This window comes from Gloeophyllum trabeum (assembly GCF_000344685.1).
Source record: "Gloeophyllum trabeum ATCC 11539 unplaced genomic scaffold GLOTRscaffold_00010, whole genome shotgun sequence".
Lineage (NCBI taxonomy): Eukaryota > Fungi > Basidiomycota > Agaricomycetes > Gloeophyllales > Gloeophyllaceae > Gloeophyllum > Gloeophyllum trabeum.
The window spans coordinates 559,473-584,207 of record NW_006920419.1 but is presented as its reverse complement, the minus strand read 5'-3'; the positions used below and the strand labels follow the sequence as shown (position 1 = coordinate 584,207).

The 24,735-nt window shown below is 54.9% G+C and overlaps 6 protein-coding genes across 6 annotated transcripts; 3 read left to right on the top strand and 3 right to left on the bottom strand.

Annotated features, from left to right (window-relative positions):
- Nucleotides 1–2,859: 2,859 nt before the first annotated feature.
- On the top strand, nt 2,860–3,493 carry GLOTRDRAFT_130898 (uncharacterized protein; the record flags this gene model as incomplete). Its single annotated transcript, XM_007869683.1, has 5 exons — nt 2,860–3,014; nt 3,070–3,106; nt 3,161–3,181; nt 3,236–3,328; nt 3,389–3,493. 5 exons carry the CDS (start codon nt 2,860–2,862, stop codon nt 3,491–3,493), a joined length of 411 nt encoding a protein of 136 aa, XP_007867874.1.
- A 4,528-nt stretch (nt 3,494–8,021) lies between these two features.
- Nucleotides 8,022–8,676, top strand: GLOTRDRAFT_24191 (uncharacterized protein; the record flags this gene model as incomplete). Its single annotated transcript, XM_007869500.1, has 2 exons — nt 8,022–8,473; nt 8,526–8,676. Coding segments are annotated over 2 exons (603 nt in total), but the record flags the coding sequence as incomplete, so codon positions are not given.
- Nucleotides 8,677–9,455: 779 nt separating this feature from the next.
- GLOTRDRAFT_44978 (cytochrome P450) lies at nt 9,456–10,170 on the bottom strand (the record flags this gene model as incomplete). Its single annotated transcript, XM_007869527.1, has 4 exons — nt 9,456–9,683; nt 9,742–9,849; nt 9,904–10,052; nt 10,104–10,170. Coding segments are annotated over 4 exons (552 nt in total), but the record flags the coding sequence as incomplete, so codon positions are not given.
- A 2,540-nt stretch (nt 10,171–12,710) lies between these two features.
- On the top strand, nt 12,711–18,249 carry GLOTRDRAFT_139747 (uncharacterized protein; the record flags this gene model as incomplete). Its single annotated transcript, XM_007869682.1, has 9 exons — nt 12,711–13,172; nt 14,030–14,056; nt 14,106–14,591; nt 14,647–15,144; nt 15,196–15,459; nt 15,515–16,165; nt 16,227–16,550; nt 16,600–17,761; nt 17,817–18,249. The coding sequence occupies 8 exons, from the start codon at nt 12,711–12,713 to the stop codon at nt 16,795–16,797; spliced, it is 2,910 nt and encodes a 969-aa protein (XP_007867873.1). The 3' UTR covers nt 16,798–17,761; nt 17,817–18,249.
- Nucleotides 17,024–19,429, bottom strand: GLOTRDRAFT_116957 (uncharacterized protein; the record flags this gene model as incomplete). The annotated part of the gene is made up of 5 exons (XM_007869681.1): nt 19,103–19,429; nt 19,030–19,043; nt 18,776–18,976; nt 17,817–18,677; nt 17,024–17,761 (listed from the first exon to the last, which is right to left on the bottom strand). Exons 1-5 carry the CDS (start codon nt 19,362–19,364, stop codon nt 17,024–17,026), a joined length of 2,076 nt encoding a protein of 691 aa, XP_007867872.1. The 5' UTR covers nt 19,365–19,429.
- Nucleotides 19,430–22,291: 2,862 nt separating this feature from the next.
- GLOTRDRAFT_130892 (uncharacterized protein) lies at nt 22,292–22,924 on the bottom strand (the record flags this gene model as incomplete). Its single annotated transcript, XM_007869680.1, has 5 exons — nt 22,292–22,396; nt 22,449–22,541; nt 22,599–22,619; nt 22,674–22,710; nt 22,761–22,924. 5 exons carry the CDS (start codon nt 22,922–22,924, stop codon nt 22,292–22,294), a joined length of 420 nt encoding a protein of 139 aa, XP_007867871.1.
- Nucleotides 22,925–24,735: the final 1,811 nt, after the last annotated feature.

Here is a 24,735-nt window from a genome sequence, read left to right as displayed (position 1 = left end):
TCTGACCCGCCGAGCCCGCCGTACTACATGTGAACGTGAGAAGAGAATGGGAAGAATTCGGACTGGCTTGTAATGATGCCTCGCGGGTGGAATGTATTGCTTTTGGGACGGGAACAAGTAGCTTACTGATGTTTTATTTCTTGTGTATAGCGTGTACTGCATTGCTTGTGCTCTTCTTCTTGTTTCCGTAGACACTCCATTGGTTGCTTACGTGTTTGTGAATACTGTAGCTCTTGCAATCGTATTGGATACTAGCTTGTATTCTCCCACTATCAGCGGGCCGGGGGCTTGAGTCGCCTCTGGTAAGAACAGGACGTTCATTAGATTAACGCCTGCGGGCAGAGCATACAGTTTGTTCGAGAACAATGGATTCCACTACATCCCGCTGTTGGATGTAGCCCGGGCCGCAGGGATGGAACTCGTAAACCTTGAGCGCTATAAACGGGGATGCACATGGAAATACATGGTAGCTTCAATTGACCAAGGCAGTCTAAAGCCTTGGGTACCAGCAACGCATGAGCTTGGATCGTAGGGTCTGGACATCACTATATTCGCCCTCATCAAGCTGACGGCGTACCGCTCTATGTTCTCCATGTTATAACCTAACTTGAAGGGGTTTTCTTTGGTCTTCCGTAGAATCGCCGATCCGTTTCTTGGATCACAGTGCAGTTTTGTTTCTGGGACGCATGCCAGCAGGACCCAGGCATTGGGAGACGTACGACGCATAGGCCATCTTATTTGTCAGAATGCTTCAGAGCACGGACGATCTGTATGCGAGAGGCACCTCCAGAAGCTCCTGAGGCCAACATTGCACTTGTCAACTTCGAAGTTGAAGAGTTGGGCCCAGCATGAGACTTGGCCAAGATTCGACTAACCAACTAAAAGAGGTCCCAAGCCGAGTCACATCGCCAGGAGGCTGCAATGCGTGCTGTAACATCCAGGTACTCGCCGAAATCCATGTATAAAGTAGACCGCACACTGGCAAGCACGCTCAGATCCCAACAGCTCGGGCCCGAGGTTTGATTAGGGAGATCGACGTTCGGTTAATGTTAACGTCCAGCAAAGGCTTCGCTATTGAGGCGAAATTAAATGTCAATAATGACGAGCCAGCGGTGAGGAGACGAGAGCTGAAGGGTGTAGAATACCTGTAAGGCTGGAGCTCAAGCTCACGACGGGACAAAGGATGGGACGCGTGACGTCACGCGTTACCTCTACTCTAAGTACTCTCCTCTACTTTGCCTTACGACAACGCTGTCCCGGTAATGTAAAGTCCTGGTCCTAGGTCATTGTCAACCTCGCAGTGTCTCTCAGGTGCTTACTGAGGCGGACACAGCCTAATGAATGAATTTCCAGGGATTACCTTAGCCCTCCACAATCCGCTCTGTCTGCGTTGCGGTATAGGCACCTTTCCATGTAACGACCAGGTCTGGCGGGCTTGGTGCTCAAGAAATAGTGCTGCGATGAAGACATTGCCAAATGGTCGATGCCTTTTGTAGCGGTCGATTCATGGGTATTGACTTTGCCTACCATTTAATCGGTCATACGGCGAATGTTATCGCAATAGGATGTGCTGGCGGCCAAGGAAGGTCATCGGCCAATTGTCGTGTCATTCCTCATCTATCCTCTGTCAATCAGCCGTCTGCACTGGTGATTCTCGGAGGTTTTTGCTCGAGAGGAAGAATGTGTAGGCCGCCAGCTCAAACAATTGGGATGGTATCTATGATCTGTCAGAATAACCGCTTCATGATACTGCGAGAGTGAGTTTTTTCTTTCTCCATCTGGTCCTCAGGCTGGGCCGCACAACCTACTCTGCGAATCTAAGTGCCGATTATACTGACGGATCACCATCTGGGATGCTCGATGTACCGCCGACAAATGCATGTTCGGTTGCTTGGACGGCTAAGCCCAACTCGACCGACGTAGGTGGCCCATCATCAAACGTTTGTTAAAGGAATAGAACGGCACTATCCTGTGCGCGACCTTGCGGTCTTCCCCGCTTATTACGACTCCTGCACGAGGATGTGATGTGGCACGCAGAGGTCAGGGGCGTAGCGGTCCGTGTGGAGCGGATACCGCTGCGATCTCTGGAACATTGCAACTTGGATTATTGCCTCTCGATACTCCTGCGTCCTGGGTGCAAGCGGGTTTCACTAGCGCCTGGTACGTCCAACACAGACCCTGCCATAGCGCTGCCCTTAATTCAGTCGTTCCGGTGCTGCCTACCGACGATGTTCCTGACTTCACATTGGTCATGAATTCCAGGTTAGTGGCTTGGATCAGACAGCGTAACGCTAAGCGCCGTTGTCTTTCTGTTGGATATCAGCATGCCGCCTCTCTGTCACGCCGTTCCGTGCAATTCAGCAGATTCCAGTTACGGTCCTCACATCAATTATGGCGATGAGTTCCAGGGGGTGGCTTGTGTTAGAGTCTAACATCAAACCCTCTTACTGTTTGCTTGGATACCAGCTCGCGGCTTTGCCTCTTCCAGAACTGGAGCTGCCATTACGGTCTCTCTGTCGCGTATTTCGTGGACCCATCCGTCCCTCGGGTATACTGTGGGATGAATCGCCCCTCCAACCTCCGCTGCTTAATAATGGCTCTAGCTCACCGTTGACAATTGCGGTTTAGACTCATTGCACACTCAAGGTGCGGGCCATTCTTCTCCTGAGGTGTAGAACTCTGAGAGACCGGGCGGCCATGCCTTAGTCTCCGCCTGGAAATCGCGTTTGACCGTAAACCTACTGCCTATCATCCTGGCGTATATAAAGCTGCTCTGTCGACTCTCACCATCCATCCGCTCAATCCACTCTCGTATTACACTCTCCTTCCTCAATACTCAGTATTCGCAGCAAGAACAACATGTTCATCTCTGTCGTGCCTGTCGTCTCCTTCCTCGCTGTCATGGCCGGCTTGGCCCAGGGCTCACCCACCGAGTTCACCGCTGTGCGACGCAACGGAACCGACCTGGACAAGCGCGTTAACAACGCTCGCATGACTTATTACAACGTTGGACTGTAAGTTCTCTGCGCGGGTCTACCTGCGGTGGCTGAACTTGAAGATGTTTTGAAGCGGGGCTTGCGGGATCACCAACCAGCCTACCGATTTTGTAAGCAATCTGGTCTGTTACGCATTGGAACGGAATTGATGTATAGAATTCCAGGTCGTAGCGTTGGACGCAACTGTGAGTTACCCAGCGACGCTTCCAATATCCGAACAACGCACTGACTGTCCTCAGGACTTTGGGTCTGGCTACCCCGGCCCGCACTGCTTCCAGCACATTTCCATCACCGCCAATGGGAAGACGGCCACTGCCGAGATCGTCGACAAGGTTCGCAGTCTCCTCCCTTTTCCTCTTTTCGACACCTCATGAATCTCGTACCCCTGTTAGTGTCCCGGGTGCCCTGTTGGTGGGCTTGACCTCAGCGAGGGCCTGTTCAGTTTCTTCGCGCCTCTCAGCACTGGTGTCATTTACGGTTCGTGGAACTACGTCTAGATGGCGGAGGGGATGTAGCCCGGCGAATTCGAGTCAAGCCGAACGCAGGTCGTTTTGGACGCGGCGTTCCTGAATTACCGGATAGTAGTGGTTGATGATCTACACATCCCGCGAAGCTCATTTCTTGGTTATAATGTATAGTAGTCTGCTTGTCGTTGTACCGATCTGTCATGTGTGTAAATGAAACATCAAATGGATGATGGTTCTACTCCTAAATAGCTCCCGCGTTAAATGAGAAGTCATAGATTAACCCTTTCGTTCCTAACGGAGTCAGCGTACTTCCCTTAGATACAGCAACGCACAGTGCGGCGAGGGGGTACATAGCCACGCTATGAATACGTGACGTCACGCGCAACTTGTCATTTGACCAGCGATTCTGATTCTAAGGCTGTGTTTCCCCCCTTCAAGTTCTCCCTTAGGACTGGAAGGCCCGTATTTACTACTAGCAAAACTCCTCAATCCCAAGCCTGCTCATGTTTCTGCGCCTTTCGCTCGGGACCACTGTTTCACTTTCGCACCGAATCATATCATGACGCTTTGCCAATGCTCTGACGGGAATGCACTCACACTGGCAGGGATTCGATTCATCTGCAGGCGCTCGCTGGCACTAGCCCATCCCAAGACTCAGATGGATATCGTCCAGAACTCATGGGTTCAAACATAGAATATGATACTGTCTGCCATCTCTACCCCTCCATTCCACCATGGCATTGCATGGCTGACTCTCAGACATGTCAAAAACATGAGGGGGGAGGGGGGCACCACTATCTCATTCCCCCGGCGAACGGCTTTGGCAGGACGACCGCTTAGAATACCCTCGAACTGGCTTGTTTCATTCTCCATTTGGCCTTAGGCCGCACAATGTACGCTCAGAGTCTGAAAGTATGATTGTACCAATGCATCACCGAGCGGGGTCCCCGACGTGCCGTCCAGGATGTGTATTCGGTTGCCCGGACGTCAAACCAAACAAACTGTCGGACTAAGGGAAGGCGCCCGGTGATCATCATCTTGCAAAGGCTCGAGGATGCGAACTATGCGCCACCATTTTTCTCCCTTCTCTTTCTTACTGACAATTTGATGTGGCATGCAGTGATGGCGTAGCGCTAGCGTAGGCTGGCACTGGTCAGGGATTGCAACCCCATGGAGCGGACACTGCTATGTATTAGGTCTCTGGGACATCGCATACTGGACCTCTCGATCGAGCTGTCGCTAGTGCTACTTAGCTCGGTCGGGTTTCACTAGCGCCCAACGCGGGGTGCATCCCGTCATCCAGCTGCGCTCAACGCAGTAGCTTTCGGCCCTACCTGTTGACCGGGTTCCTGATATCAATTCAATACGGGCGATTAGTTTGAGGGCGGTGGGTCGGTTCAGAGAAGGCAATGCTCGTCGCCGTTGTCTTTCTGATGAACATCAGGCGGGCCGCCTCAGCCTAATGGTGCCCGCGCAAATCAGCAGTGTTCACGATGGCAATCCTGGCATCAATGCTGGTGGCGACTTCCAGGGCTGTGGTTTGTGTAAAAAAGCGTAACGTTAAGGGGCCTAGCTGGTGTCTCCTTGAATCACGAGCCTGCCGCCTTACCTCAAGGACCCGTGGCGATGAATTTATGGAGCGGTTTCTTGGATGTATGCGACATCAGCGAGCGTGGCACGCCCGTTTCCCTAGACCTCAATTTGCATCGGAACCCAAAACCTCTCTGTCGCGCATTTCGTGGCCCATTCACCTCAGGTGTATAGTGGATCGCTCCTACGACTCTCAATGCTTACGCGCTTACGAATGGAATTGAGCTCCGCGATCACACTTTGCCTTATATTCGCTGCACCCTCGTTAAGCCAAGTGTGGCTGTCGTGCACGGTGAACTGCGAGAGACCCGCGCGCCAACTCTATGGGCACGTTCGGAAATCGCATCTGGGAAGAATTTCGAGAACTAAGCCCTACTGCCTCTGACTCTGGCGTATACGAATCAATTGCGGAGAAACTTCAAACAAATCATCACTCATCCCTTCAATTTATGCAACCTTTCTAATGCTCAACACTCGTCCCAAGAACAAGCTTCAAGACATGTCCCCAGTGCCGCCCCCTTCCTCGCCGTCATAGCAGGGTCTTCCCAGGCCCGCGAATCGAGCTCACGCCATCCGACGCAATAGGACGGAGTTGGAGAAGCGGGTCAGCAACACTTGCATGACTTATTACAACATCGGACTATAAGTTGTCCGCGTACGGTAGCTGAAAACGTTATGCAGCGGGACTTGCGAGGTCACAAACCAGTCTATTGGCTGTGTAAGTTAATCAGGTCTGTTACGCATTTCAACGGTATTGATGCATGCAATTGCATGTCGTAACTTTGGACGCAGCGGTGAGTTTATGATAACCGAAAACCGAAGCTCCCAATGTTCCGACGACGTAACTTGAATACCGCCTGTAGGAATTCGGGTCTGGCTACGCCGGCCCCCACTGCTTCGAGCGCATCTCCATCACGGCGAATGGGAAAACTGCCAGCGCGGAAATCGTGGACAAGATTCGTTCGCAGCAGTCGCCTCTTCCTCTATTTTTATATTGTTTCCGGGTTGAACTTGCGATATAAGCTGACTGAACTGTAGTGCACCGGGTGCCCAGTGGGCGGACTGGACCTCACCGAGAGCCTGTTCATTTGCTTGGCGGATACTTTTATACGTGGATCGTGAAACTACATTTCGAACGAGGCGGGAGGTTGTAGTGGATTGATGTGAGCACGGGGTCTGAAGTCTCCCTAGTCTTACATGGACATAACATCTAGTAGCAGGTCCATTCAACGATTGTACTGAATTATAGTCGGGCACCCAGTCTGTAATTCTTTCTGTTATGTAGCGGGGATTATTGTGCGGGTGATGCAATTGGGCCGGACCGTTCCGAATCCATTGTCTTGTTTCTTACTGATAGCGTTCCACGGAACCTCAGGAGATGGGTGTTCCGTATCACCAGAAGGCTGATATATATACTGATCAGGCCGAATGAAGTCCAACCCCTTCATGCAACAAGCTGACGGGCCCCACGTCCTGAATGATTCAATGTTGCTCTGTGATACGAAGAGTCTTCGGGATGGGGAAGCGGCATAGCCTTTACAAAAACCACCATGTCTGTAAGAGTGTTTCGATAAAATATCCCGCGGCGCTTTGTGGCTTAAGATTAAGAACCTCCAGATAGGACGTGTAAGTGTCTTGATAGGCCGCATACACTCGATATCTAATCTTTCTGTGCTAGGACTCGGTGGTATGATTCCCCGGCCGGAACATACGGTACTGGTAGTTGAGAGCACAGAAGGCAGTTGTTCCCTCGGAGACTGAGGTGGTATCGCTCGTAAGAAGCCAGGCCCAAGACTAATAGCAAGGAACCACTGCCATGTATGCATGTAGTCTAAGTATATACGAGCCTATGACGGTTGATAAGGCCCCAGTCCAATCACAGGTAGATGCGATACGTCGTGGGAATACGTGTAATACCTCCGCGAATCTCTCGCGAATGAAATCGCTGCGGTACGGCTCAGCTACCAACTTTTATTCAAACAGCATATATATCTGGTCTCGAACATCGTACGCAGTGCCACAAACCTCGTCGTTTTTGTATCAGGTACAGGTAGAGCTTACGCTACCATAACTTATGAGGTTGCTGGGCTTCTGGTTCGGGACGAAGCCTAGGCGGTTTCTTTCTAGCTTACCGCCGTATAGACCTCTATATTACGCCAGGCTTCCAAATGATGTGATGCACATTGTCACCTGTCACTGGTACGAGGGACGATATATATGAACACTGCACCTCTGCAAAGTTCTAAGGACGCATTCCTCAGAGCCAATCACGTCCTCAATGCGTTGGCCCCCCGTAACGGTGAGAAGTTGACCAGCTGGCGTAGAATTGTTGGCTCCACTAGACTGCGGGATTGCTGATAGATATGATCATAGGTCGACTCGGATTGTTTCCATTGACAGAACTGATTCGGCCAATCGTCAATGCTTCCCTTACCTTGCAGTGACGGGCAGGGAAGATATATTCGGAACATACAACGCGGAGCGAAGTTTTACGCCCACGTCCAGAGGCTGCCAGTGCACTCCCCTCCGTCCTAGCGGACGCGTATCGCTGGGCCCATGCCGAATAGGTTTGAGGTATCGGTCCCGGGCCTGACCGCAGAGCAAGATACTCAGCTTCAGATCACCCGTTATGTATACGTAGCCACTGTCACTGTGAGGCTTTCGATGTATTCATCAGGTGCACGGCTCCATGCTAACAAAGTTTCCCTGGTACGCAGGCTTTTGTCTATGATTTCCTGTTGTCACTGCATGAAGAGGTCGCGCTCATGCAGTACAAGGTCAACATTGCCACCCTAGTGTACTGGATCTCCAAGTCAGTGGTTTCCCAATACATAGGTATCACGCTCTGTATTGACCACGGCCATAGATTGACAGCGGGCGGATTTATAACCACCACCATGGTCCTCTTGGGTACGTAACTCCCGCCTTTCCTTCCGCACGTACAGCCTAACACCGCGATGCTGATCCTACTCCAGTCTACCCAGTCGGCACCTCCTCTCAATGCCAAGCCGTGCAGGAAGCCCTCGGCTGGTGCTACGTTGTCGCCGCGCCCTCCGCCGCGCTCCTCTTCTACTTCCGTATCACTGCCATCTTCGCCTTCCATCGCCCGGTCGTCTTATTCTTCTCCTTCTTGTGGCTCGGGGTCGTCGCCGGCGCCTTCACCGTACCCTTCTCCGTTACCGTCGCGCAGATCGGCGAGACGCGGCGGTGCGTGGACGTGGACGTGGCGAGCTACAGCTCGTCCACGGTGATTATCAACTGGATCAACGATACCCTGATTTTCTCGGCGATTACGTGGAAGCTGCTAAGCTCGTCGATGGTGGAGCAGACGTGGAAGGGAAGGATGCGCTCGTTCGTGTCCGGCGCGGGGTTCTCTGAGCTCACCAGGGCCGTCCTCCAGGGCGGGCAGATGTACTACCTGTAAGCATGCGCACCTCCCTTCCAGCTCTATCTCGTATTGAACGTCCCTCAGCGTGACGGTCGGCTTCAACATCGTCACCATCATCGGCCTGCTTGCGCCCATACCGGCCACCTTCCACGCGCTTTTCACTGTGCCGAACCTCGCGCTGCAGAACGCGATGGCGTGCCGCGTCTACCGGCAGCTCAAACTCGGGATTATCCGTCAGCGGACCGAAGACCAAGTGGCGACGACGCAGTTTGAAGAGACACATCTGTCGTTTGCGCGGACGAGGACGTGGTGGGGGAGGGGAAGGGGGCCCGCAGGGAGGAGGAGGGAGGAGTTGAGCTTCCCGCTAACGACGTTTGGTGAGGGGGACGTGCGGTCGGTGAAGATCCAGGTGACGCGAACGCAGGAGGAGGATGTGAGTTAGGGTGAGGCGCAGTTGTATTTGTATGGACTAGGCGGAGTAAGATATATCTTATTTAATTGGCTTATGTACCGCTATGCTGTCACATTGGGTATTGTAATGAGTTCATGATCATGGAGAGCCTGGGTGTTCGTCTTGTTGAGGCTCCTGGGCGAAGGAAACACTCTGCATTCCACTCCGGCTCGTGGCTATTCGCCACAACACACTTAAGAGCAGATGGCTGGGATCCAATCAACCAGCGTCGTACATCCGTTTACTCGTACAAACACCAGCCACCGAGGAAGGCTACAAAAGACAAGACAGCAAAACATTCAAGCAAGCCCCATCCCTCAACTATCTCTCGGCGTCAACATCGCCTCGGTGCACCCTTCCTCCGGGATAGTCGTGAAGCTGCCAATCACCCGCTTAATCAGAACCCACTGCTCGCATTGATCACAATGAACGGATGGAAAACAACACTCACAAATCATACAACGTGACAGGCTGGTCCTTATGCGCAGGCCGGACCTCGTAGAGGCGGAAGAAAGCCGCAAGGTAGATGTATATCTCCGCCGTCGCTTAAGTTCGTCATCCCGTCAGCGCATCTGCAACCAGGCGAAAGTCAAGCGAAAATGCGACGCACCCATCGTCTGGCCGATACACGACCGAGGGCCCTTGCTGAAGCTGACCAGCCAGCTCTCGAGCGTCTTCGAGATCCCGCCGTCTTCCGAGTCGTCGAGCCATCGCTCGGGGCGGAAGGTCTCGGGCTCGGGGAAGAGGGACGGGTTCATGTGGACCGCGGTCGCGCTTGAGCCGACGACAGTCTGCATCATGGCGGATGAGGACTCCAATAAGTCACTTGAAGGGGGGAAATGGACGTACGCCAGCGGGGATCTGTGCCCCCTTGAATTCCCATCCCCCTTGCCCGACTACCCTCGGCAGATCGCCTGCAACGGGGAGGGATATCCGCAGGCATTCGTACACGCACGCCTTATAAGCCGCGCATACGTGAGTCAGGTATCAGACCGCTATACGGAGACTTACGGAGAGGTACGGCAGCTTCTCGAGGTCGCTCCAGTGCGCGGTTAGGATTTCGCTTTTGGTCGGGTACGCCTGCTGCAGCTCGTGGAAGAGCTTTTCCTGGATTGCGGGGCTACGTGCGAGGTACGAGGAGCCGACGGAGAGGGTGATGCCTGTGCGCGTGTTTAGTGCCGCGCCAGGAGGGGAGTAGGAAGGCGACGTACCGGCAGTGTCCCCGCCCGCGCCGATGTACGTCGCAGCCTCCCCGCAGAGCTCGTCGTCCGAGAGTGGGGAGTTCGTGTCGAAGTGGTAGGCAAAGAGGACGGGGTATTTATGCTGTGTGCCGGTGTGAATTTAGTAAGCGATGATGGAGGGAGGGGAGGGGGCTGACATCGCGTGTGCTGGTGCGGTAGCTCTCTAGTGCGTTGATTGCGGACTGCCCGAAGGGTAGGTCGGGAATGTGAAGGTTAAGAGGGATTGATGGATGGTGTGCTTACCTGCTTGAGGTCCCTGATTCGAGAAGGGAAAGATCGAAGGAGCATGAGGAATGAAAGGAGACAAAGGGGACAAAGGGGACGTACGAGTATCCACGCTGCCAGTATGGCTTCATCCAACGGGGGAGGTACTCCAAGAAGCGTATAAACATTGGGAAATACAACCTCTTCGGTTATCGTCAACTCGCGTCTTCTTACACACTTCTAAGTAAGCAAGCGGACTCACGAAACACAGCCCGCTCGCGTATTCATCGTACACACGAGTCGGCACCGCCTTGAACTCCTCCGCGTCCAGACACCCCGGGCTCGCGCCAAAGCTGAACTGGCCCGCGGTGTCAAATGTCAAACACCGGAACGAGTCGAACAGGGTGACGCTTTTGCCTCTGGGCAGGGCGTCCAGATGGGAGATAAAGGCACCGAGCTTCTCGTGGAAGAGCGGCTCGAGCGCGGTGATAGTCTGCCGCGAGAAGAGGGAGAAGGCTTGTTTCCGCAGGGGGGCGTAGAGGGCGGGGTTGGTGTGGGTGAAGGAGTTTTTGACGTTCATGGGGAGCTGGGTACGAAGAAATTGAAAGGGATGGGATGCGTGAAGGGGTTAGGGCGCATGCGTACCTCGAATGCGCTGTAGAAGTCAGGCTCTTTGAGGAACTTCTGGTTGATGTAGATATCCTAGAGGGGAGTTATGTATCTGGGATGTGCAGGATCACGACGCTGGGCACCTTGTATGCATCGGGGCTACAGAGCCAGTAATCAGGTTGAGGAGCGAGTGCCAGAAGTAGGGTGTGAAGGATGCTTACTCCCAGAAACTCAGTTGGTTCGGCCCTATCCTAAGTATCGGTGCCCCAGTCTTCCTGTGCAGCTCGCGCAGCGTCTTAGACATCGTCCCTCGTTTCTTCTGCAGGACCTGCCACCATATGGTAGCTGCCGCGATTCTGGGGCCGGGATACGAGGAGAGTGGGGAGAAGTATATCGACTTCACATAACTGTACCTGGAAGGGATTCGATACAACAGTACTGTTAAGCAAAGCTACAAAGCTGTTTTTGACTTACAATACATAGATGAGCAGAACCGAAAGCCCCAGGACAGGTGTGGACAAGTGGAAGGCATTGACAGAGGGAACAGAGAGTCTGTTCATGGTGGCAGCGGGCGAGCAAGCTTCAAGCCGAGTGCCGGTCTAAGTGTTCTTGAATGTGCCCGTGTATAGATCTGGCATGATGGACATCATTCGGTACGTTCGCATGACAGGGACCTGTTGATCAGACTGCACAAATCAGTACGAAAGTTAATCATGATTGCATACCGCGGCGCCTGATAGGCCTTCGGTGAGAGGACGCTTGAGTTGCCGGGAGATTGTCCGATCGGGGTAAATGCTATGGAGAAAGACCTCTCCAATCATTCAGGCTGAGCAGCAAGACGCCATTTATCCTCCGGATTTCCGCCCATCAATGTCTACACAGAGGTGGAAATTTGTAATATGAATCACCCAGTCTGAGTCTCGACTCGCTAAGTACGCAGGTGTACCCGCGTAACCGTGTCTGCTATAGGCGGTAGGAATGGATTTTTGCTTCCGTCTCAGGCGTTCTTTCCCAACCCCAAGTTGGTGCCTGATATCTGGTGTAATCCTCAGATGATAACAAATCACCAATAACGTCACCAGTCTGGCAAAGCAACCAGAACCCGTGTGAAGGCATGAATCGGAGTATACCAGGTCCTAAAAGCAGAAATGATTCAAGTGACAAGTCGCCACGGCGGGGAAATGTGCACATGAAAGTCTGGGGAACTGTTGGCGATGGAGACAGTGTCCAGTATACCTATTATGGTAAAGCAGTTGCCTAACGGGGTAATAGCAAAGTGACGAGGTCCTCTGGCTCACTGCTTTTCACATTATTCAAGTTGGGACTCCCAGTCAACTATGGAAAGAAAAGGCAACTATCAGCTCCATCAAGCCTTCTTTTGTCGTATCTCTTTAGTCCTCTCGACCTTCCGTCTGTTTATGAAAAGAGTAGCCTTGAAGACACTTGCGACTGGCCTACTATTGGAAAAAATCATCCCTGAGCAAGTCCTTTGCTGCCAAGCATCTGCAGCATTCTTCAAGTAACCCGCGATTTGTTGTCGCTTTGTGTTTTATCGCCCCTTTCGTTGGTCTTCCACAGACTGGACTCATTTGGACCTACACATCCGCCCCAAACAACTGGCAACACCGGGTATGGCCGACCTTTTCAATCTCCGACGGCTCTGAATGAGCCGACTTTGGTTTTCCCAGCTCATCCTCTCCCAGCCCAAGGAGGACGGACTAGAGCCGAGTACATGCCTGGTATCCCCTACCGATCAGTCCCGTAATGACTGGAACGAGCTCCTACTACATCACCCCCTACCAGTACCAGCCTCCTCCCCAGCAATATGCCCCCGCCGCGTCTTTCCCCCTGCCACGCGTCTCGTCCCAGCCGTCGTCTCTCGACATCCAGCACGCGCTGCCGCCCATAGACCAGCTCCCGCCCATCTCTTCACCGCCGCGAGAACAGCACGATGCGGGGGTCAGCTCTGTCCTCGACTCGGGGGTCAATACCGGGATCGATGCGGGCGACGACACCCCGGACGATGTGCGCCGATGCTCGGTGAGAGGGTGCAACACGCCGCTGCAGCCCGACTACAAGCCGAAGATGTGCGAGAGCTGCCGCAGCCGCCACCGTCTGTACGCGACGACGAAGCGCGCAAAGCGCAAGCAGGAGAAGGCTGCGCTCACGGGCAACAACGGCCAGCCAGTCGGGTGGGTCATGGAGGGACCCGAGTCTCAGACGCAAGTGAGTTGCGCTTCCAGTCTACTATCATTTGACCCATATATGCGGGTCCACGGGATCGTGATTGATTCTGAACATCCTCTCGCATAATCCATACTCTCCAATAACCCTTTTTTACATCTGAGGAAGGGCATGGGTTATGGGAGAGTGACCGTATCTCCGAGACATCGGGAAGGAACAGTGCTGGGATAGTGCGAGTGTGAGCCATTTGATACTGAATATCCTCTCTCACAACCCATACTTTTGGGCTTCCGCGGTTAAGAGAGATTCCACCGTATATTCGCCGCCGCTGCCTCGACCGCGGGCACATTTCCATGTTGGGCGGCATTGTGCTGCGCGATACAAGGAAGCCTTCATACATTTGATGAGTTCCCATCGACCATCCGTTGGATGTTCGACGACAAAGACAGGGTGTGCTGGGTCCGCGCATGGCCAGGTCCCAACTACAGCTACCCTAGCATGTGCTGGGAATCTAGGACATGTACGGTGCGCCAACGTGCAGCCAGAGGGCCATTGTGACTCCCATTGTGTTCCAACAGTCCGTCCTCTGATTCGGCGCTGGAATTCGGACATCGGCCGGATGGACAGGTTGCCTGCTGCATGGAATCCATTGTCTGGGAGTCTGTCTACAGCTAGGTGCGATTCCAGGGGGATTCAATGGAAGTCCGACTGGCGGTGATTTCCAAGGAATCTCTAGCACACAGCTGGAGGGCTGCACATCTGAATCCATCCTAGTGAATGTGACGTTGCCGCAGGAGACGAAGTCAAGTCCACTCGTCCCAGTACTGTCCTGGCGTTATTGCTTCCCAATATCCTCCTTGTCTCTGCGCGCTACATAACTAACCTTATTCTACGGACAGGTCGAGAACAGCGGCAGGCAGAGCGAAGTAAGGTTTGTATGTGCCACTAGCGAAGTATCCTAATCTAAGCATGTAGAGCGTCGCCAACGAACAAGTCCAACAGCAGCACCAGAACCAGCAACATCAGTACAGCTTTCCACCCCCCTCGCAATGGGCCCCAAACAGCATCGACCCGCGCCTACACCTCGGGCCCCCTGCGTCGAGCTCCTCGGAGCTCGCGGGCGCGCTCAGCCTCCCGCTCCTCAACCACGCACCAACCCAAACCCCGTCCCAATCCGAGTCGCCCGACCCGAAGCCCGCGAGCGCGAGCCCGCAAATGGCGGCGCCCCCAGGGCCCCTGCAGCCGCTGACGGGCCCGCTGCGCTACTGCTCGGTCAAGGGCTGCAAAGCGGTGCTCCCACCGTCGTATTTTTTCAAGATGTGCGAGCCGTGCCGCGGCAAGTACCGCGGGTACGGGACGACGAAGCGCGCAAAGTGGAAGCGCGAGCGCGTGGAAATGAAGCCGGAGCTGGACAAGCTGCGCGCGGAGGAGGACGAGAAGCGCAAGGCGGCGGGCTTGCCGGTGAGTGTCCTCGGTTTCGTCGAGGGAAGAGACCACCGACGCTGTGTTATTCCAGCCCATCTCCGAGCTCCCGTCGTCCCGCAGACAAGACTGGGAAATGAAAGTGCTCAACCGGCTGCAAACAGGCAACCCCGGGGCGCCCTCCCCGCATTCGTCCGTCTCGCCCTTTGCGCCCGCCTCCCCGCTACCCGCCCTCAACGCCGACCCGAGCAACCCGCCGGTGAAGATGTGCACGGTGTCGCACTGCCACGCGATCCTGCCGGGCGACTACAAGTACCGCCGGTGCGAGCAGCACCGGCTGCAGAACCGATACCACAGCAAGCTGAAGCGGGTAAGGGAGAAGGAGGTGAAGGGCCAGGGCGAGTGGAGTGGGAGCGGGGCGGTCTCGGTTGAGAGGGAGATGACGAAAGGGGAGGAGGACGGGGAAGGGGAGGAGGATGGTGAGGGTGAGCAGGAGAGGGAAGTGAGCGAGGAGGGGCAGGGACGTGTGCAGCCGGGAACAGGAGAAGCGCCTGAGAAACCCGTCCAGGCTCCCACCGACTCGCCCCAGCCCGTGAGTGTCCTGCCTGCCTCACCGTGTCCATCTTACGTATGATTTCCACAGGCCGCCGCCCCGAGGTCGACGCGGGGCATGCAACGCACGAATAACGTCTGCTCAGTGAAGCTGTGCCACAACCTGCTGGGCCCGACGGTGCCCTGGAAGATGTGCGAGCAGTGCCGCGAGAAGGATCGACAGACGCGGCTGAACAAGGGTAAGACCCTGCGCGCGCGGAAGCGGAAGAGCTTGGGGGACGAGGAGGACAAGGTGGAGGAGCCGGGCCCGGTGTTCACGAACTTGCTGCTGCCGGATGGGACGGTTATAGACCAGGTGCGTGGGCAGATTTTGCGCTGGGTTGCTTAGAGGCTGAGAAGTTGCACCGCAGCCTACGCAGTCCGTGTCGGGGGATAAGCGCTGGCAAGTGCAGACGGGTGATCCGTCGCAGGTTCCGAAGCGGAAGCGTCGCAAGGCGGTAAACCCGACACCTGTGGATAAAGACCAGGACAGCGCGAGCACGAGCCAGAACAATGCTAGTGCGTCCACGTCTGCTTCAGTTGCTCCCGTCACCACCGAGCAGCAGACTACGCACCCTGCTCCGGCATACCCCTACACTCCGTATCCGATGCCGTATTACATGCCCACGTATGGGATGATGCCGCCCTACGGTCACGCGCCGTATGGCGCGCCCCAGCCATACGGGCAAGTAGCCTATCCTCCCCCTCCTGCCGGGAGTCCCCCGCAGGGATCCCCGCCTGGACAACCGTCGTACCCTCCTTACCCGCCGCCATACTCGTATCCCTATGGGTATCCCCCGCCTCCACCTCCACAGCAGGCCCCGTACCCGGGCTATCCCCCGTACCAGCCCATGTACCGCCCGTATCCTCCACCCCCGCCACCGCCAACTCAAACCCAGCAGCCTGCGTACGCGAGTGGGACGCAGCCGTATGGGTCGATGGCGAGTAATGCGGGGGGGAATCCTGCGGGCCCCAGTTATTTCGGGTCTTTCTCTGTCAAGCCGGTGCCCGGGCAGGCTGAGGTGTGTTTTCTTTTTGTATGGATCGTGGTTGACGTACGGGTGCTGACCTATTTGTTAACAGTCACAGAGTGTCATCAAGTTCGCAAGTCAGACTCGCAAGAGCAAGAAGGATGGAGCGGACGCAGACCCTGGTGCTCAGTCGAGCACGTCTGATCCTGCTGTCACTGCCGAAGTTTCCACACCTGGGCAGACGTCGCTCATGAACGTCTGGAATAGCAGGGAGCAGCCAGGCGCAGCTGAGAGTGTGCCGGATGCCGAGAGGGCTGGTCTTGCCGCGGGCAGCAGCGTCTTTAGAGTCGATACGTCACAGGCCGGACATTCAACGCATGATGCCAGCAATCGGGGAGGAGAGGTTGCTCCTTCTGTTGCTCAAGTCTCTACTTCGGTATGCCAGATAACTTTCTACCCGATGCCTTGTTAACGGCATTTTGCAGTCACAGCGACAATGTTCGAACAAGTCTTGCCATCGGATGCTCCCCGCCGACTCTCACGGTACGTTGTGCGAAAAGTGCAAGGCCCGGATGAAGAAGAAATTGGTGAAGACCAAGCAACGCCACAAGCTCGAGCCGAAGAAATTCGCTGGTGCACCGCGAGCGGAAGCCCCCGTAGATGCCGAGAGCGACCAGGACTGAGTGTGTCTGATTTTGGACAGATAAATTATTGACATGTAATTGTACACATGAACTGCATGACTACTACCGCTACTGTATCAAGTAGACTGATTATTACAGATACAACATACTGTTACAACGGTCGTGACGGGCGTGAACAGAGACGAGGCTGCATTGAGAAAGGTACGCATGAACCAAGAATTATCTATCGACTGGGACCTACTATAACCATGGAAAGATGTCATGCTCACTGGGTGGGCTCGCGTTCGTCAGCGTCGCTGAGCCTCCTGCGGCCCTCGCTCGTCGAACTCAGCCAGGCTTCGAGTCGCCTCCCAAGTTCCCCACCCCGCCCGCCACATATATCGCCGTTCGGGACCAGGAGCTTCTCTCTCTCCTTCTCTTCAGCGACAACCTTCGCTGCCAGCGGGACGCGGACGGCAACCCCGTTAACGCGCTTGAAGTTCTCGCTAAGCTTGTCGAGAGGCTTGTCGCCGACTTTAGTGTCCTCGCTCGAGGAGCCCGAGCCGGAACCCGAGGCGGCCGTCGGGGAGGACGGGGAGATCTCCTCGTCAACAACCGTAACGTTTGCACCCGAGTTAGTAGTCTGGTCTTCGGTCGCGTCCTGCCAATTCTTGAACCACTCGTCCTCCTCGTCCTCGGGGCCGAGGATACTCTGCACCAAACCTTCTTCCCAACCGTCCCATTCAACACATCGGTGAGCCATCCTCAGTCGAGCGCCAGATGCTTCGTGGTGAAGCCACTCGTTCGCTAGGCTAGCAAGGTCCATCTCCCGCTGGATGGTGCCGGCCGGTGTGACTAGGGGCACGGTTATCTTGCTTGACTTGGCTGCTGCGTCCACCGCAAAGTCTTCGACCGTTGCGCGGAATAGTCGAGCGGTGAAGGGACTTGACTGAAGAAACGCTGGGACGTGGGCTGACGCCCATAACGGGCGCGTGGTCGTTGACTCCCAGTCTATGACACAAGTCTGGGATAACGTGTCAACCCAGCAGAACCTAGCATAGTCAAGGAACCGCACTCACAATCCTGGAGGGGTCATTCTCGTCAACAAACACATTTTCCAAGCTCATATCATGGCAGTCCAGAGCAAACTCCTCTAGCACCTCACCATCTTTCCCATCAGGCGCGCCCCCACCCGGGACATCACTCCCTCCAATCCCCAACTTCTCCATCATCTTCACCCACCTTCCCATCTCCTCCCTCACCCTCTTCTCCCTCTCGACCAGATGGGCAACCAAGAACGTGCTCCGCTGCATCCTCCTATAATCCCTGTACATCGCGTCGCCGGGGCCCTCCCACTCGCCCTCGCTCTCTTCCCAGTCCCACTCGGTGCTCTCGTCGCTCGCGTCGCCGGGCACCGCGCGGATGCGGTGGTGCCGCGACGACACGATCTCATCCGGGTCGAGGTGGAGGCGGTGCGGCGCCGCCTTGCCCTCGTTCTCGCGGATGACGCCCGCGATCTCGCGCTGCGCGCACGAGAGCAGGTACGCGTGCGTGCGCGCCCACGGCCCGCGGTCGATCTCGTCGGGGTGCGCGAGGTCGCCGCGCCCCGAGCCGAAGAACGGCCAGGAGACGATCGGCCCGACGTGCACGTCTGGCTTCGCTGCGGGCTCGGCGCTGGGCGGTTTCGGTGTCGATTGCGACGAGGCGTTCGCCGGTGTCATCGTCATGCTCCGGGACAGCTGGAAGGCGGGGGCGGTAGGCGTGCGCGCGCTTGAGGAGAGGTCTGACGACTGTGGCGGCGGCCCAGAATAGAGCGAGCCCAGATGAGAGAAACGGTGCCCGAAGAGCGGAATGAGGAGGTGCGCGAGGTTATCCAAGAGCTTCCGGAGTTCCTCGTGAGACATAGAATGATAGACGCGAGACAAGGGTATTCCAGGAGCCTGTGCATCGAACCATAGTTATTGTATGGAGAACACCAGATGCAAGTGGATACAGTCAGTCACGTGATCGCTGCGGTCCAGGGAATGGACGAACGTGCCTTGGACATCAAGATGTACTCGCCCCCCAATCGATTGTACGGGTTGGCGTCGTGGTGGTAGACGTCGGGGACGGGTATCGAAGTGTGTGTGCGGAGGTAGTGCATGGTGGCGACCTCGGACTCGGTCTTGAGGCGCGGCATGAACCGACGGGCCACTCGCGCAACGAGCTCACGGCCATCAACCAGTAGAATTGAGTACGCCTGAATGAAGAAGTCAGAAGCGCAAATCGTGACTCAATGTAATGTATACGGACCTTATGAAACGTTCCTTGAGACGGCAATACAGTCGTTAGTCGGATGGAGCAAGGATAGTGGCGAGGGACGCACCTGCACTCAGGAAAACGATTCTGCCCACTTCAGTACCCATCTTCTCTTGCACGACATCCTTCAACACCCTCCTATCGACCTCAAACGGCGCTGCGCCGTGAATCGCCGCGTCCGCCTTCTTCTCCCTCTTTCTGTCTTCGTGCTCCACGTCCCAGTCCCACTCAATAACAGGCTTGCGAGCAGCCTCCTCCGCGGCGGCTGCGATAGACTTGTTCATTATGGTAGCTGTGTCCGCGCAGCCTTCATGAGCATGATAATGCATCCCCAAGCCTCCTTTCTGCTCAAACGGCGTCACCGGGACGTTTGTTCGCGAGTTATCCCTCTCTCTTGCGCCCGGACTGAAGGCGGGAGGCGGTTCGAGCGAGTTGTGCTGCAGCAGCGGGAGGAGGGGCCAAAAGAGTCTGGAAGGAAGAAGCGACGTCGGCGGAGGGCTTTATAGCGCGGGCTCTGGAATTACGAGTCGACAATCACGCACTTGGATGGCTCCAAGCCACAGCTATATTTGGCGATGTTTATCTCCGGCAGCCTCGATTGCGTCGTCTCGTAGGGACATGATGGCGGCCAACGTGACAGCACTTGGGCAGTCATTCCGACAGCAGCAAACGGTTTCACAGCTCCTTTCTGTACTCTTATATACGCTTGCGGATATAGCGTTCGACTTTATTCCACCTACCGCTCTAACTGCACGTTGTTTCCGCCTGCAGTGGGAGCTCGTCATTTTGTTCTGACTATAGCGGTACTTACACAGCGGGTCCGGGGAGAAGCGCAGAAGCATCAATACTCGATAACCCATCTCTGATCTAGATTCACCCCACGTATCTAAATACAGCGACCAGTCGGCTCTTAGCCGGTCCAGGGCCTGGCATGAACGTGCACTTGGCCCTGGATGGCACGAACTGGAGGGAAAGCAATATCGACGCCAAACGTATACGAAGCATTACTGCGTCGACGACAGAGGCGGGTTCCGAAGGTGACAAGCCTTCTACGACGCCAAGGCCGCGCGAAGAAGCGAAATACCCGCTCTTGGCTGCATCGCCCGAGCACTTCTCGTGAACGACGGAATGCTTGGGCGCAGCGCCCGTACCGACGAGGGGGGCGCGGGTGGATACCAAGAGCGGCGGCGCGCCGAATGCAGTCATCGTGATGCCATCCTCACGGCGAACCCACCCATGTCACCTCATATCACACAAGCTCGTATCTCTCGCTTCGGCGATGATGGGCGAGCCCGCGCCGCGCGCATGGAGATATGGTAGTCGGATGCCTGCTGGTGGATAGGTCAACAAACACCTTGGCGTACCTGTGAACGTCGGACGGCATCGAGGTACGCGGAAATAGCGCGGACGTTTCCCTCGTATTCAGAATGCTTCATAGCAAGACAGTCCTCCTGCAACTCCCGCACCGCTACGAGTGCAAGAGATACGGAAGGACGGATTCGCCACGGAACGTGCAATAGCGATGGAATGGTTTATTCTCCATAATCCTCCGAGGCGCCTAGGAATCGTTGTACTCACTTGGGCGGTATCCTCCGATGCTAAACCTTGCAGAGACAACTGACGAGCACTACGCGGGCGCATGACGGACCGGCGGCGCGAACGCGCACGGGGATTGAGCGGGAAGGAATACTGGAGACGTATGGCACGACCATCAACGTCGATGCCGAGCGGAATAGAGATACTCCGCCTTCACGTATAACTAGGCTTGTTGGGCGGATGGCAGACAATGAGACAGAGTCGCCGAAGATGGCCGCGTCTATAGTCGGGGGAACACGGATACGAGTCATAGATCATACTCACATTCACTAGGACATATCCAGAGAAGGGATACAAGCATCCAGCCTGGCACTGCGAAGCATGGTACAAGGTTTGATAGGTATGCGCTGGATCTAGACCAGGGAAAACAAGCGTCCTGCCAAACTCCTAAAAGGTAGAGCGACAGGTAAGGACTGCCATCAGTCGCAGAGCAATCGTTGACCGAGTCGAGTGTTCATAGAACAAGTCATTGATAAGCGGCGATAGACTTCACAGGAAGGATAAGAAGCAGGGATGGAGAACATTGACTGCGTCGAAGCACGAACATGCAAGAGCCAGCAGTCAGATCCACTAGAAGGCAGAATCGATCGTGAAGGACTTGAAGTATATCACGGGGCCTCTGTCTAGGCACGCGGTAGAGGCCAGAATCACAAACGAGGACCACGGAGCGCAGACTGAGACCAAACAAACATCGAATATGCGCTTCAGAATGCACTTTAATCGTCAAATCGCCATAGGAGAGCCTGGGCGTGTGGGTAAAGCTGAATTGCTTGGTCCACCACGACAGGGACACATTCCTTCCACTCCGCGGAAGCAAAAGCGCAAGCAATGTGTACCTGTCGGTGCAGCCCGAGCCATCCCGACCATCCCGCCCATCCGCGTCCACGGTGAGAGAAAGCGCCAAAGACCTATACAACAGAGTCGTCGTCCGAATTCGCAGGGAGTCAGCAGGTCAAAGAGGGAGAAAGCAAGGGAGGACTCGGACTCGGAGGCGGCGGGGAGCCCTTAGTATGGTTCGGCGCATGCCGGGATTCCGTTGCGCTAAGCGAGACCCGGTCCCCTCCGTCCAGACCGCCTGGCCACGATGTCCAATATTGCTGTGTCTCTTTTCTTCTGAGTCCGCAAAGTCGTCGGATTCAGTGCTGGGATAATCAGCCTAGCATCGAGCTGACATACTTATGCCTCCTTTTCTCCTCGTCCAGATTTTGGTATCCTAGTCCAGATCGCTAGCCAGATGTCATTCAGCCGCCTGCTCGGACACGAGTATATGCGGCAAGTTTCAACAGCCTAGCAAGGTCGCTGCGGAGCATACCTTGTGCAGACCGTGGATGAGGTGAAATTGGTGCAATCCCGTGCTCTGCGGGCTTTCTAACGACGCTTCCAACCTTGACACGCAAGCATTACTGTCACGGAACGTAGTAGCCTTTATTCACGACAGAATACGGTCTGATCGTAGTACAAACGGATCGACTGTAAGTCATACAGGCTTATGCTACCCCTACAACCCGGCTAAAATTTATAAATAGGATGATAAATATTGCGATGAGTATGAGGGACCACGCATGTGCGCGCTCTTCAATAAATATATGCTTGTTGTCTGCGTCAACGCAGGAGACCTTAATGAGTGTTGGAGAGGTAGATGTTGCTAGAGTTGAAGCGCTCAGACGTAGGTCCAGGAGCCGTACGTAACCTCCACAGCGGGGTCTGCGAAGATCTTGAAGAGACCCAGGCTGAGGTCAAGAGCTCCAGCGGGGCATCCGGGGCACTTCCGTATAATGTCAGCACAGTTCACAACAAAACCCTCCGATCGCACTCACCTTGTCTACTACTGTGCCAGTCGCGGTCTTCCCGTTCGCGGTGATCCTGACTTGCCTACCGCAGTTGGGACCGGGGTACCCAGCGCCGAAGTCCTGGAAGACAAGTAAGCAACCACACAAAACCCACTGGTATCAGCATAATCTACTCACAGCCACGCTGAGGGCGAGGACCTATAACGGCGCGTAAGTATCTCTATTTATGGTGCTTGGAATGGCTGTACTCACAAGATCACTGTCAACGTTGTTGTGACCGCATGCTCCACTGTATAGGCACGTCAGCGAATTCCGTCTATAAAGGCGCCTCTTACTTACAGTCCCACAGAGAACCAGGTAAGCTTCGCGTTGTCGACTCGCTTGGCAAGCGATTTCTCCCCCGGGACGACAACGTCAGTCGAGTTCCAGTGGATGCTCGCGGCCTGCGCGAGACATAGGAGAGTCGCGAGGAAGGAGAAGAGCACGAGCGAGGGAGAGTACATCTTGGTTGTCGCAGTGAGTGAGTGAGTGCTCAAATACTAACTGGGAGTGGGCCGGGTCGTTGGCTGGGTGAGATCCGATGTTCAAACTCGTTGACTGGTGCCGTACTTATACAGCGACTATACGTTGGGGCGGATTCCATGGGCCCCTGCGATCAGCCTCTGGGCAGTGAGTGCACGCAGTGATTATTTTCTCGGGTCTGTCATCAGTGCGCAAACCTCGCGCTACGCATCACAATGGCCAGCCAAGCATCACGAGCGCGTATGTCTAGATCAATACGTCCTCGGGTATCGAGTGGCGCCCCCTTCAGCTCTTGGAGAGGCTAGCGAACGTGTTTTCCAGCACTGTCTGAGTACTAGTGCAACCGCCTTGCAGCCCTTGAAGACGCACATACAGTGTACAGTTGTATCGGCATTTTTGATGGATTATAGACGACGACTTTCGGCAGCTATTCTCTGGTCAAGTTAGGCGGCTCAGCTTGACGCTGTCGAACACAAGGGCACGGCTATTGTCCTTATGCTTCAGCACTCAGCCACCGTACCGTACGTCATGCACACATATATCCAATCACACCACTGCGCAAATCCTGATCCGTGCTGGTCAGTGTGCGTTTAGCGAGGCGTAGCACCGCATGCAGCCATAATTCACGGATCACAAGAGCGACCAGACATCAGTCCATGGACGATCGGCCTCGGGTATTGCGGCCGCATAGGAAATAAGCACTCAGTGAATTTAAATCATCTGTGACGGCCATGGCTGGCAGAGAATGATTTTAGTTAGAGATGTGAGCCACGCAGACAAGAAAGACAACATTGCAAATGACGGCGGAATAATGGTCCTCTGGCCAGCGCAGAACTGATGAGAAGGGAAGGGCAGGCGGGGCAGGACTGCGTAGGCTGGAGTTTCTCTTTCTTTTAAGGGCGTTGGCGCTGACGCGTGGAGCGAGACTTTCACGAGTCAGCCGCCCGTAAGGAACCTGGTCGTACGAGGATACGATGTAGTAGTTGGCTGTCATGGGCCCAAATTCAGCCTCGACGCGTACATTTCCCAGAGCCCTGTTCCAGATGCATTTCTCGAAACGAGGCACCCGATCCACATGACACGCCCGAATACCCTGATCCGTTTACTGTACAGTCGACTCTGTCCTAACCCATACCTGTCATAACCCATAACCTGTAATAACCCATAAGTTTTGGCTTCCACCAACATGGTAGATAGTAAAAACCCATAAGTCTGCCGTATCCCATAACCCATAGCTTTTTGGAGGGTCATAACCCATAAAACAACCTATATTAGGAAGGTACAGGTCTCCTTCCCACGAGACCCTGGACCATCTGGACCCTTGATTTTTGGTTCTCGTGGTATTTCAGAAGATAACCCATACCAGAATCAAGATTCCGTATCTAAACGTTGTCATAAACGACGTCCGGCCTATACCGGATAGGCTGTCTGTCACGCTTACTAGGTAGTCACATAATGTCACACGTTCTGGTAACCCATAGTCTGCATAAACCCATAACTTTTGGGTTCCACGACCCGTTATGGGTTAAGACAGAGTCGACTGTACTAAGGATGGATCATCCGGAAAGTCGGAAGCTGCCACAGGCGCACAGCTCGCATCGCAACTTGAACTTCCTCTCGTCAAGCAACCAACACCTTACCCGCGGGGGACGGGATACCTATGTACGTTCAGCCACTTGCTTCCGGGACTCGAGGATAACCCGGTGATCGCAGATTTCGTATGAAGAGACCTTCATCGCACAGGATGTAGCCGTGATTTGTAGTGCTTCACGTCGGCGAAGAGGTCTAATCC